Below are 10489 nucleotides of genomic sequence, written 5' to 3' on the forward strand. Positions count from 1 at the left end.
TGGGCCGTGAACATCATCCCGATGCCCGAGCATGCTATGGAAGGGACATCATCCTGGTTCCATCTGCTGTCTTCAGAGGAGAACCCCTGTCCCCTGGTCGTTCCGCGTGGTCTGTGTGTGCGCGTGTCTGTCTATGGTTCGTGCCGCCGTATTCTCGTCGGAAACGGAGGATTGGGTCATCCACCCCTGGACGGAAATCGGTGGTGGAATCTACCTGAATGACAGTGGTTTCACGCTGGTGGGTGGTTCTTTTTATCGGTCTCTGTATGGCAAAGGACGTGCGGTCAGGATAAATACAGCCACCATGGATGTCTCGAATGTCTATCTACCCTCGCAGGCAATCGGTTACATTGGGGATACCGAGGATGGAAAACTCTGCATGGTCTATGCAACTGAAGATTTTCTTCTCCTTGTTTGGATCCGCAGCGGGGACGGTGATGGAATTGATAGTTGGGTGCTGCAAGACATTATCCGTTTGAGGGCAGAAATGGATCAGTTCACTACTACACCCTGGCAGTGGGAGGGCCAAGTCGAAGTTGTGCAAGTTAGGTTTGGATGCGTGTACTTGTGCATGACAAGCATAACCGCTGCCGGCACACAGCGCAGCTCCTTCTTCTACCTTTCATTGGAGACCATGGAGATTGAGCTTCTGATCCACGGCACATCTGGTGACTCTGCCTATCCGTATATTATGGCTTGGCCTCCTTGTTTGGTTGGTGATGACAGGAGGACTGAACATGAGGTTGAAGGATCCTGCAGCTGTTTGCTGAAGTCCAGTAACTACACCAAGGTAAGGACAACAACCAACCGTAAAGCTCAAGTGTTTACTGATTTGATTTAATATACACACACAGGCAGCAGAGCTGTTAGTCTGGCTATATTGACTACATTAACAATGTCATTCTTGTTGCAGCAGAAGCGCAAGTCCTCGAGCCTGAAGGAGACGAGCCCCGTCGGCCTGGCCACGGATTTCAACAGTGTGGACGTGGTGAGGCAGCCGCTGTCGCCCTTGCAGCCAAAGTCTCCAGACTGCAGGGTGCACAAGAAGTGAAGCCGGTCCTGACATTCTCTTCTGGATGGCTTGCAGTGAAGTAAACTGAACATCCATCCCTTAGCTAGGCATCGTCCAGGGCTGTGGCTTGCTGTTTGCCTGATCGATCTGACTAACTCAGCTGGGTTAATTTGGTTGGTTCTTGTCGGTAGAACCTCGTCAGTCATATGAAGTCTGCACTTTCCATTTTCTTCTTCCGCTTGTCTTGGTTGCTTCCTGTGTCTATCATGATCTTCCTTTAATGAGAAAAATCAGGAGTGTTATCTTATTAGTTTCGTGTCTGTGATGAGCATGTAAGAGACTGTTATGGTAGCGCTAGCTAATTCGACCCTTATCTTGGCCAGTTCGTAACGTCTCTGTACCATTTATGTGTTCCCTTGGCTGTCAATACTGTGTTTGTTTACCGGAAGGCTAAGCTTGTGTCTTGACAGATGTGGCGTCGGCATCTCGAAAATGTTATCCTTGTCCGCTTTCATACCCATGGCAGATCTGGAGTGTCGTCAAATCTTGCCGTGTGCTGTTGTCAGAGTTGCCTGTAGCTGCATGAGAGTTTGGTTGGTGCTTTCATGAGACTCTGTTTTTCCTTTCCAGCTAGCATGCCATGAAAATGGTCAACAGTTCACATCGGATTGCTCTTTGACATGTAAGATTTCCGAGGCTTCCAAGTGACTCGCCATTTCTACTAGTAATTTGTGCGTGCTTTGCACGTAAGATCATTATGTGTAAACAATTAAAATAAAACTTTAAACACCTATGTTATTGTTAAATATATCATGTAATTCAAAAGAAGATTTCTGCTTTCTAGTGGGAACTCCACAAAACTTTTATATAATTTGCATCCAGTTTAGCTACACATCAGTTAGCTGATCTTCGAAATCGGGGTCAGTCGATTTTTGAATGAAGGAAGGAGAAGGGCCTCGCCGGAGAGAAGGAAGGGGCTCGCCATCATCACCCCCGTATCTATCTTAGGGTTCAGGGTGGGGGCGGTGGTGTGGGGCTTTGCCGGAGAAAAAACTCCGCGCGGGGAGGGCAGGGATAGAGGGATGGCCATGGGCAGCGGCAGGGGGTTGTTTCGGGGAGGGCGAGGTGGCACGGGAGCGCCGCCGCCCGTAGGCGGTGGGGGTCGGTGGTGGCTGGCAGCTCAAGGAAGGAGATGTGCCGAGAGGTTGAAGAAAGATTGTACGCCGTTGATTTCCCATCCAAGGGTTCACAGAATTGTCTGACCCCAATTTTTCTCCAGCTGACTGAAGTCTAGCCACACCCATTCGCATCAACACATGATAGTGCGACAACGTTCTTTATGAAGAACGGTTGAGCAAGGCCTTCGTTTTACTTTCAAAAGGAATAGTATTGACATGTGTCATGAAATATAGTTTCACATATTCAAACTTGAAATACAGGGGAAATAAGCATTACTTTTCATTTTACTCCTTTTACCACCATTAAGTCGGACTTTTTTCAAAAATATATATTTCTTTTTCTGTCATAATCTCATTTTTTTACTGGTTTCATAATCTATACTTCAGTCTTCTGCCCTCGGGATCATTCTGTTCAACTTATGACATTATTTTAAGAAAGTAAATAAACTTTCAAGACAAAATTTTATATGGATTGTTTGGACATTTGTCTATTGTCCTCAGTATTGACATACTCTTTCCTATGGAGTAAAAGGGAGAAATGCTTCGGTGGATGCATTCAAAGGGTAAACTGCGATGTAGTATACTGTACTACTAACTTGCAAAAAAAGTACAGTAGTATACTGTACTACTGTAGGTTGCCAGCCTCGGTAAGCATACTATATCGAGATACTTCTATCATATACTGGAATTCACAACGTCACCAGTTCACAACATGTAGCTGGGTCCTCACGTGAAAGTTCTGAAGTGCCTTGGCTACAGGTAGACAGTAGTAACTTGCTACAACCACACAATCCTGCTCCCTCTCCTTGGCTACGTGAGTTGAGGGCCTTGTCCTGTGCCTGCATCTCGACCTATAAAATTAATAATTAAGGTGTCCGGTGACAAATGTAAAGTCAATTGGGAGCTAGCCTGCTAGCCTAAGGAGTTTGGGGACCTCGGAATTCTTAACCTTGGGAAGTTCGCTACTGCGCTGCGCTTAAGATGGCTTTAGCTTGAATGGGATGACCCTCCGAGAGCTTGGTATTGCTTGGAAACTCTATGCAACAATAAAGATCATGACATCTTTGCCGGCGGTCACTAAGGTTACTATTGGCGATGGCGCAACAACAAGATTCTGGGAGTCATCTTGGCTGGAGGGGATGAGGCACAAAGACATTGCACCAAAAATTTTTGAGATCTCGCGGAAAAAGGGGACCACGGTGGACAAGGCTTTGAGAGATAATGCTTGGGTTAATCACATCGATACCCAACATGGGATGCCGCTTGCTCACATTCAACAATTCGCCACTCTCTGGGAAAAGCTAGCCAACGTCAACATACAACCTGGAGTTTGTGATTCTATCATCTGGAAGCTCACTAATGACGGGACCTACACTGCATCATCGGCTTACAAGGCCCAATTTGCTGGACATCTCCGTTCACCCTTGCAGGATATGGTCTGGAATGTTTGGTCACCCCCCAAACACAAATTTTTTGCTTGGTTGGTCACTCAGAACATTATTTGGACAGCGGATAGGATGACCCAATTGCGGTCAATGCCCTCTTTGTAGCCAAGTGCAGGAATCGGCGACCCACCTCTTGTTCAAGTGTTGTTTGCAAGTCGCGTTTGGAAGGAGGTGTTCTCATGGTTGGATCTTCAAGTTGACACGACAAATTGACACATCTTCCCCACGGTTAAAGCTTGGTGGCAAGGAATCATCAATGTTGCACATCAAAGAAAAGGCTCTCTCATCTTTTGATTCACCTTGTTGGATGGGAGATTTGGAAAGAAAGGAATGCACGCGTCTTTAGAAATAAAGCGGCATTGGTGGCCGTGATTGTTAGCCTTATTAAGGATGAGGCATTGCTTTGGGCTATTGCGGGTGCCAAGCATTTGAGTAATTTAATACCACGAGAGCTATTAGTTAGCGTTTGTGCCGCTTGAGCAGCGTGTATCTCACAAACTTCTCTCTTACTCAATGAAAATGGCAAGTCTTTTGCCTTGTTTCAATTTTTTTTTTGAAATGGCAGATAGTACTCTGTTCTATTCCCTCCGTTTCAATATAATGTTTTTTAGAGATTTCAATACGGACTACATACGGATGGATGTATATACATTGACATATTTTAAAGTATAGATTCATTCATTTTGCTCCGCATGTAGTTCATACTGAAATCTCTAAAAAGGCTTATATTTAGAAACCGAGGGAGTACAGCGAAATAGCTTGTGTACACGCAAGCGAGGCGGCAAGAAGATAAAAGGTGCAAAGGGGAAGGAGAAAACGTAGGTGGTATAATAAACTGGAATGTCAACAGATGATCATTGGGCTGACAAATGCCCACATGGTTTTTAGTTTTAGTACAGAATGCTACCATTCCTATCTTCTCCGTCTCTGGCACCAATAGTTTTTTTCGTCGATCCACCGTTGCCGTCACTTACAGCTGAGGCTCTGACGATGATGGCCGTGAGGGGCATCAACCGAACTTGTAAGATATATGTCCAGCCTCATGGCCCAACTACCCCAGTCAGGTAACTCCTACCTAACCTAACATTCCATCATCATCATCATCATGACATCACCACCATGAGCCATATGTTTCCACTTGCACCACAAGCTCAATTCATGGATGAACATTGTTAACTTGCAGGAGAGGGATGTCAAGGTTCTACGACGGCAAGTTGCAGTTCTTTCGGTCGCACGTACATCGATTGTGACGTCCCCCTTGCAATAGCCGCATTTACCCGCTTATCTTATCTTTTCCATCTTTGCATATAGCCTTTTCTTCAGTGCATCTCGTCCTGGCACATGCAAGGGATCCAAAACCTTATCTAAACCTTCACCATCAATGTTCGCTGATTGCGGCATCAATGGACCAAACCTAATGTTGTTACTCTGGGTATTTGTTGATTCCTTGTTGTTAGCTTGTTCAATAGTTGATTCCTTGCCATTATCTTGTGCATCCAAAACCATCTTTGGACGCTGATACGCCTCATTAGAGTGGCATGCCTTGAAACATGCCGCATGACTAAAATTCCACAGTTGACGGTACCTCTGTGGGCTTGACGAATAGTCATACATCTCGTTCTTTCTTGCACTCATTGTCTACCTAGTGGGAACACAACACCTCGGCACTCTTTCTTCTTGTAACATTCCCAATATGTACAATATGTGGGAACATGGTGTGCGTGCGCCATTCCACCTCACGACAAGTAAAACTGGTCCTGCACAAAAGATTCCTACTCCTCACTGCGCACTTCGAACTTTTTATCCATTCTTTCTTTCTTAGAGACAACATACGTGGTAATTTCGGATGCATGTAGTGCCTCTCTGATCTGACATTTGCTGACAGCATTAATGCTCCATAACACCAACTTAAACACAACGAGAGTGAAAACTTCTGCGGTGTGTTTCTCAAGATCCGAAGCATTTTCCTCTGTAAATGGAAGTGACTGCAGGGCCTCGGTGTCCTAGAGAGCCTCATTCAACCGTCGCGTCACAAGGCAACTCTAATATTGCTCTAGCATTTGAAACAACACCATCTTAGCCTCAAAATGCGTATGTAGAACACAGTTCAAGCTCTCACTCCGCTGATTACTGCTCAATCCTAGGAAACAACTCCCCTCAAGATATGGAGCACACCACAACTTTCTCATCTGATGCAGCGGTTACTTTATTCCCTTGTAAGAATTGTTTCCATTTTCTGTCATGCTCTTTAAGGGAAGATGAATCATATATGAAAGATCTCAATTCCTCCTTTACCGTGTGATCACTCAGATGACGTACAATGTTCTGCTAAATGTGCCATATACACAATGTATGGTTTGAGTCAGGCTAGACCACCCTGATTGCTCTCTGCATTGCAAGGTCCCTGTCCGTGATCACATATATCAGATGCTTCTGTGCCCTGGCATCAGAAAAGGTCCGCAACATCCACTCGTATGTCCAGCTTGTTTGATGAGAAATTATATCACATCAAAAAATAACAGTGTTGCGGTGGTGATTCAACCCGACAAACGACATAAATGGCAGATTGTACTTATTGGTTATGTATGTGCTATCAAAAGTAAAAACGTCTCCGAAAGCCTCGTAGTCAAGTCGGAATTGACTATCAGACCAGAACAGTCCCTTCAGATGGCCAAGTTCATCAACCAAGTACTTGGAGAAATTTTTTTTCAGATCTTGTTCTCGCCGCGCCATCACGTGACTGATCACCATTTTTGCATCACCGGTACAGATTGATTCCTGCTTGCTAGCATGATAGAAGTTGTAAATGTCCCTCCTCGTGCATCCAACCTGATCATATCCTCGGTATTGCATGCACAAGATATCCATAATATGGTGTTTGCGGATCCCATATTTTTCAATGTCTGCAATGTCCGCTTTCTGCTCATTGCTAATTCGTTTGTGTGAATGTAAAAGGCACGAAAGATCCCGTGGGGCCAGAGGATGGTTCTGTTCATCAATGATATCCTTGACAAACCACCAACCTGTTTCATCCAGTCTTGCAATGACCAGTTTATATTAGCTTGACACCCAACACGAGTTATACTCTGTGTCCTCCTCTGTCCATCTTCCATCCTCCTCTTCATGTCCTTCTCTTCGCGAACTCCTTCACGACTACACACAATTTTCCTTCAAATTATATGATTATTGGGTCCATCCCACCCAACATAGCTTCTCCTCACGCTAAAACCTTTCTCAAGAGCATACTTGTTATAGAATTTATAACCGTCATCCTCACTATGAAACATCCTGCTGGCAATATGATAGTACTCGAACATACACTCACTTACATCTGCCATGTCTTCCTTTAGGCGAGGCCAACCGATCATCAACGTTTATTCATTTTGCACATGAAAAATTGTTCACTGGCAAAGACAAATGCATGCCAAAGCCAGTACGAAATCTTGTGTGCAATATCAAACTTTGCTAGTTGTACGTGTGAGGCCAACCAATCATCAACATAGATGAACTACTGAAGTAAGCATGGACGATGAAAAAAACCTAAACTAAATCGTATGCACTAGGGAAACCTAAATCGATGAAGACTAAACTAATAAGTAGGAAGTGGAGGCTACGAATCCAAGAAGTCAGGATCATACCTTAGGATGGCAGCCGAGAAGAGATGGGATCGGCTGGGGGGGGGGTCCTCTAGATTATAGCGCTACCCATGTCGCCACCGATTCAGCCGCGCAGATGTAGTCGCCGGGCACGTCGAGGAGAGTGAAGGGGAGGAGGAGGAGGATGGTGAATTGATTATTGACGAGGGCGAGGAGGACCTCGATCTGGATCTGTTAGACGTGGTTCTGTCATGGAGGTGATCGGTTGAAAAAAAGATCTGTCGTGGAGGTGATCGGTTGAAAAAGGATATTTCATCCTGGACCATTATGCCCTTCTTGGCATAAAAATATTAAATTTAATCTTTTTTAACCCCCCACTAGATCGGACAGCTAATAAATATCAAACGGGGTAAGTAGTGGATCGTACTCTGAGTAGTAGGCCAATCTTCCTAAAAGAGCTCTTAACAATGACTGTTACAAGGCGCACGTGCATGCACCTCCTGATTGACCATACATACATATGCAAGCCTCCGCCGCGGTGGCAGCAAGGAGAGATATCTGTTTCAGCCCAACATCGAGTGGTGTCGCTGAGACACGGGTGAGGATTTTCTTGTCAACGTCTGGCCCATTTCTACGTGAGGCTTCTTCGAGCAGTAGAAATCCTTGATGCTAAGCTGCACCCAGCTGGGTCTGGGTCTTGCACCTTTCGGTGTCTTGGACATGTTGTTTGCTAGTATGTTAAGCTTGGATCTTGATTTCTCTTCTTTCGGCACCAGCAACCGATTCCTGTTTGCTCCTGATTTCTGTCGTCCTTTGAGCCATTGCATCCACAATTCAGTCGATCTGTTAGTTAACCATGCGTGCAGAGTGAACAAAAATATAAAAAAGGTTGCTCAACAAATTAATCTAGTAAGTCTCATTATACTATAATAATAATGTCAAGGAAGCATCATCATTTTTTTACTAGCTATTCGCTAGCTAGTAAGACGGAACATAAAAGATGACATGGTAGAAAGGAAGTGCAGACCTTATGCCGTCGTGCTTCATTAGGAAATGCCTCATCCACAAGCTGGACATCTTCATCAGTGTGTACAAATATACGATCGTCAGCATGGCTCTTCCATTGGACCAAGTAATAAGGTTGGCCATGTATTATCTTGATCCGTTTAACTGAATGGAATTCATACTGGTCATCATCAAGAGGAAGCAGTGATTTGGAATTGGATGGAGACGCCATCTCACGTAAATAAATGGTTGATAGCATCGGCAGCATGTGGCGTCGGATATCTGATTCCCCCCACTTCCCATACGATAATATGTCGACCAACGCCTCGAATTAGGCTGCCTATTGCCCTATTCCACACAAGCGATGGAACATCCCATTCTGCATGTGGTCGTCACTCTTTTTTTTAGCACAAGCAAATAGTTATTCGTGAACAAGTTTTTTTGAATTATATATACGAGCAGGGGAGTGCGAATACATGTATCCAGATTGTCATCACATAGATATAGTTTAATTATCTCCTCATTTGGGAAATTTGGGTGAGCAGCTAATCTTTTGCAGATATTCAACCCCCAATTCAGATCACGCGCCTAGCATTTAAGAAAAGATTCATTCTTGTGTACGCACATTACGTAATTTTGATTCTTAATTGCATAATCTATATATGTAATTGAACAAGTAGTAGTACGTACCTTGTCAAAGCTAGGACATTGAGATGCGAAAGCTGCAGGTGGATAGATTCCTTTTCCGATTGCACGTAATCTGGATATATAAAAAACAGCTATACATTAGACTCCAGAATGAAGGACATCTAAAAATAAAATTAGAGAAACAAGAGTAGAATGTAGATGAGACGCCTACTCATCCAAGATATGGTCTTCATGAAATAATTGCACGAACGCAAGTGCGGTCTGAAGACCCACACCGGGCACCCCCTGCAGATCATAGTCACTGCCAATAAGAAGCGCCATGGCGATCATTCGTTTCCTACTCAACCCACTGCCATCCTGTATGTCGGCTATGTTGTAGCACTCGAAGGGTTCCTTAGTGGACCGGAACACTTTGATCACCGTGGTGGCTCCGCAGAGGAAGGCGTCGCTGTCAGAGGTCCACCTTGCCCTCACGATTCAACTGAGCGCACAGTGCTTCGGCCTCGCCCTTTGCCGGGAGTATCGGCCTTCCCAGATGCCCAAGCAGTTGCCGCATCAAATTAAATCGTGAAACCAAACCAAACCGGTATGCATGCATGATACTGTATATAGGACTAGGAGGAGATCGAGAAGGCTAGCAAGCAACAAGAATCAGAATCAGGAGAGGAGAGGCCAACCACACACTCGTGGACGCATCGCGTGAAGGCCTCACTTGTGGCCTTGGCCTTGAGCGGAGACGGCATGCCGTCCACCACGAACACCGGGAACGCCCCCATCTTGGAGAAGAGGGAGAGCGTGCGGAAGACGATGTTGCGGCGGGTGGGCGACTTGGTGCTCATGGCGGAGACGATCCACGACGAGAGGTCGACGGCGACGCGGCGGCCGCGGAGACATCCCATGCCTTCCTGCCGCGCGTACGGCTGCAGGGCCTTCCAGAAACCGCCGCGCACGCCCATGGCAATGGCCCTCTCTCTAGTCAATCCCCGGAGATCCACGTATAATAAAGAGACCTCAAAGCGTACGTTACGTTACTAGAGTGAGATCCAAGACGACGCCGGTACAAGAATGCAACCGGCCGGCCAACAAAGCGATTTGAGGATTTGGGGAATTTGAAACGACCTGCAGGTTCGGAGGAGGAGGGAAACGGGCCTGCTCCTTTACTGTTTTCCCCACCCATCATATACAACCGTCACTGTCCCAAGAATATACTGTATATGTGTGTTCTTGTCGAGGCACCCAGCGGTACAAAGAGAGCCAAAAGTAACAAAAAATATAAATCGAGCCCTGGACCATCCGGCGACGGCTATAGACACTGCACGCGCCGAAGACGTGCCGCCGTCCTTGCCTCGCCATCACCGAAGCTGGGCAAAGCTTGCCGTAGTAAAGCTCGTTGTGGCAAATAGACGGAAAGTCATCATGCTAAGAGCATCTCTAGCAGTCCCCTTATAACCTACCGAACTATAAAATAAAGGATTGGCTAGGGGTAAGTTGACTGAAAGTTTGATTTGGGCCAGTCGATATGTTTTCAGTCCTTAGATTCGAAATGAACGGCCGGATTGATTTCTTCAACCTCCAGCCAGATCTCCTGTTCATCTTCTTCCTTGT

The 10489-nt window shown here is 45.6% G+C and overlaps 2 protein-coding genes across 3 annotated transcripts; one reads left to right on the forward strand and one right to left on the reverse strand.

Moving 5' to 3' along the window:
• The first annotated feature begins 356 nt into the window (after positions 1-356).
• On the forward strand, positions 357-1137 carry LOC125530551. 2 transcript variants are annotated; one of them, XM_048694932.1, is made up of 2 exons: positions 357-790; positions 914-1137. In XM_048694932.1, the coding sequence occupies exons 1-2, from the start codon at positions 380-382 to the stop codon at positions 1049-1051; spliced, it is 549 nt and encodes a 182-aa protein (XP_048550889.1). In that variant the 5' UTR covers positions 357-379; the 3' UTR covers positions 1052-1137. The 2 variants fall into 2 exon arrangements, with proteins under 2 accessions (XP_048550889.1, XP_048550890.1); XM_048694933.1 differs by having other exon boundaries at positions 917-1137.
• A 6190-nt stretch (positions 1138-7327) lies between these two features.
• Positions 7328-9840, reverse strand: LOC125530553 (flap endonuclease GEN-like 1). Its single transcript, XM_048694934.1, is given in 5 exon segments — positions 7328-7462; positions 8927-8996; positions 9096-9341; positions 9343-9433; positions 9561-9840. Coding segments are annotated over 5 exon segments (822 nt in total).
• Positions 9841-10489: the final 649 nt, after the last annotated feature.

Source organism: Triticum urartu, unplaced genomic scaffold, assembly GCF_003073215.2.
Source record: "Triticum urartu cultivar G1812 unplaced genomic scaffold, Tu2.1 TuUngrouped_contig_6396, whole genome shotgun sequence".
NCBI lineage: Eukaryota > Viridiplantae > Streptophyta > Magnoliopsida > Poales > Poaceae > Triticum > Triticum urartu.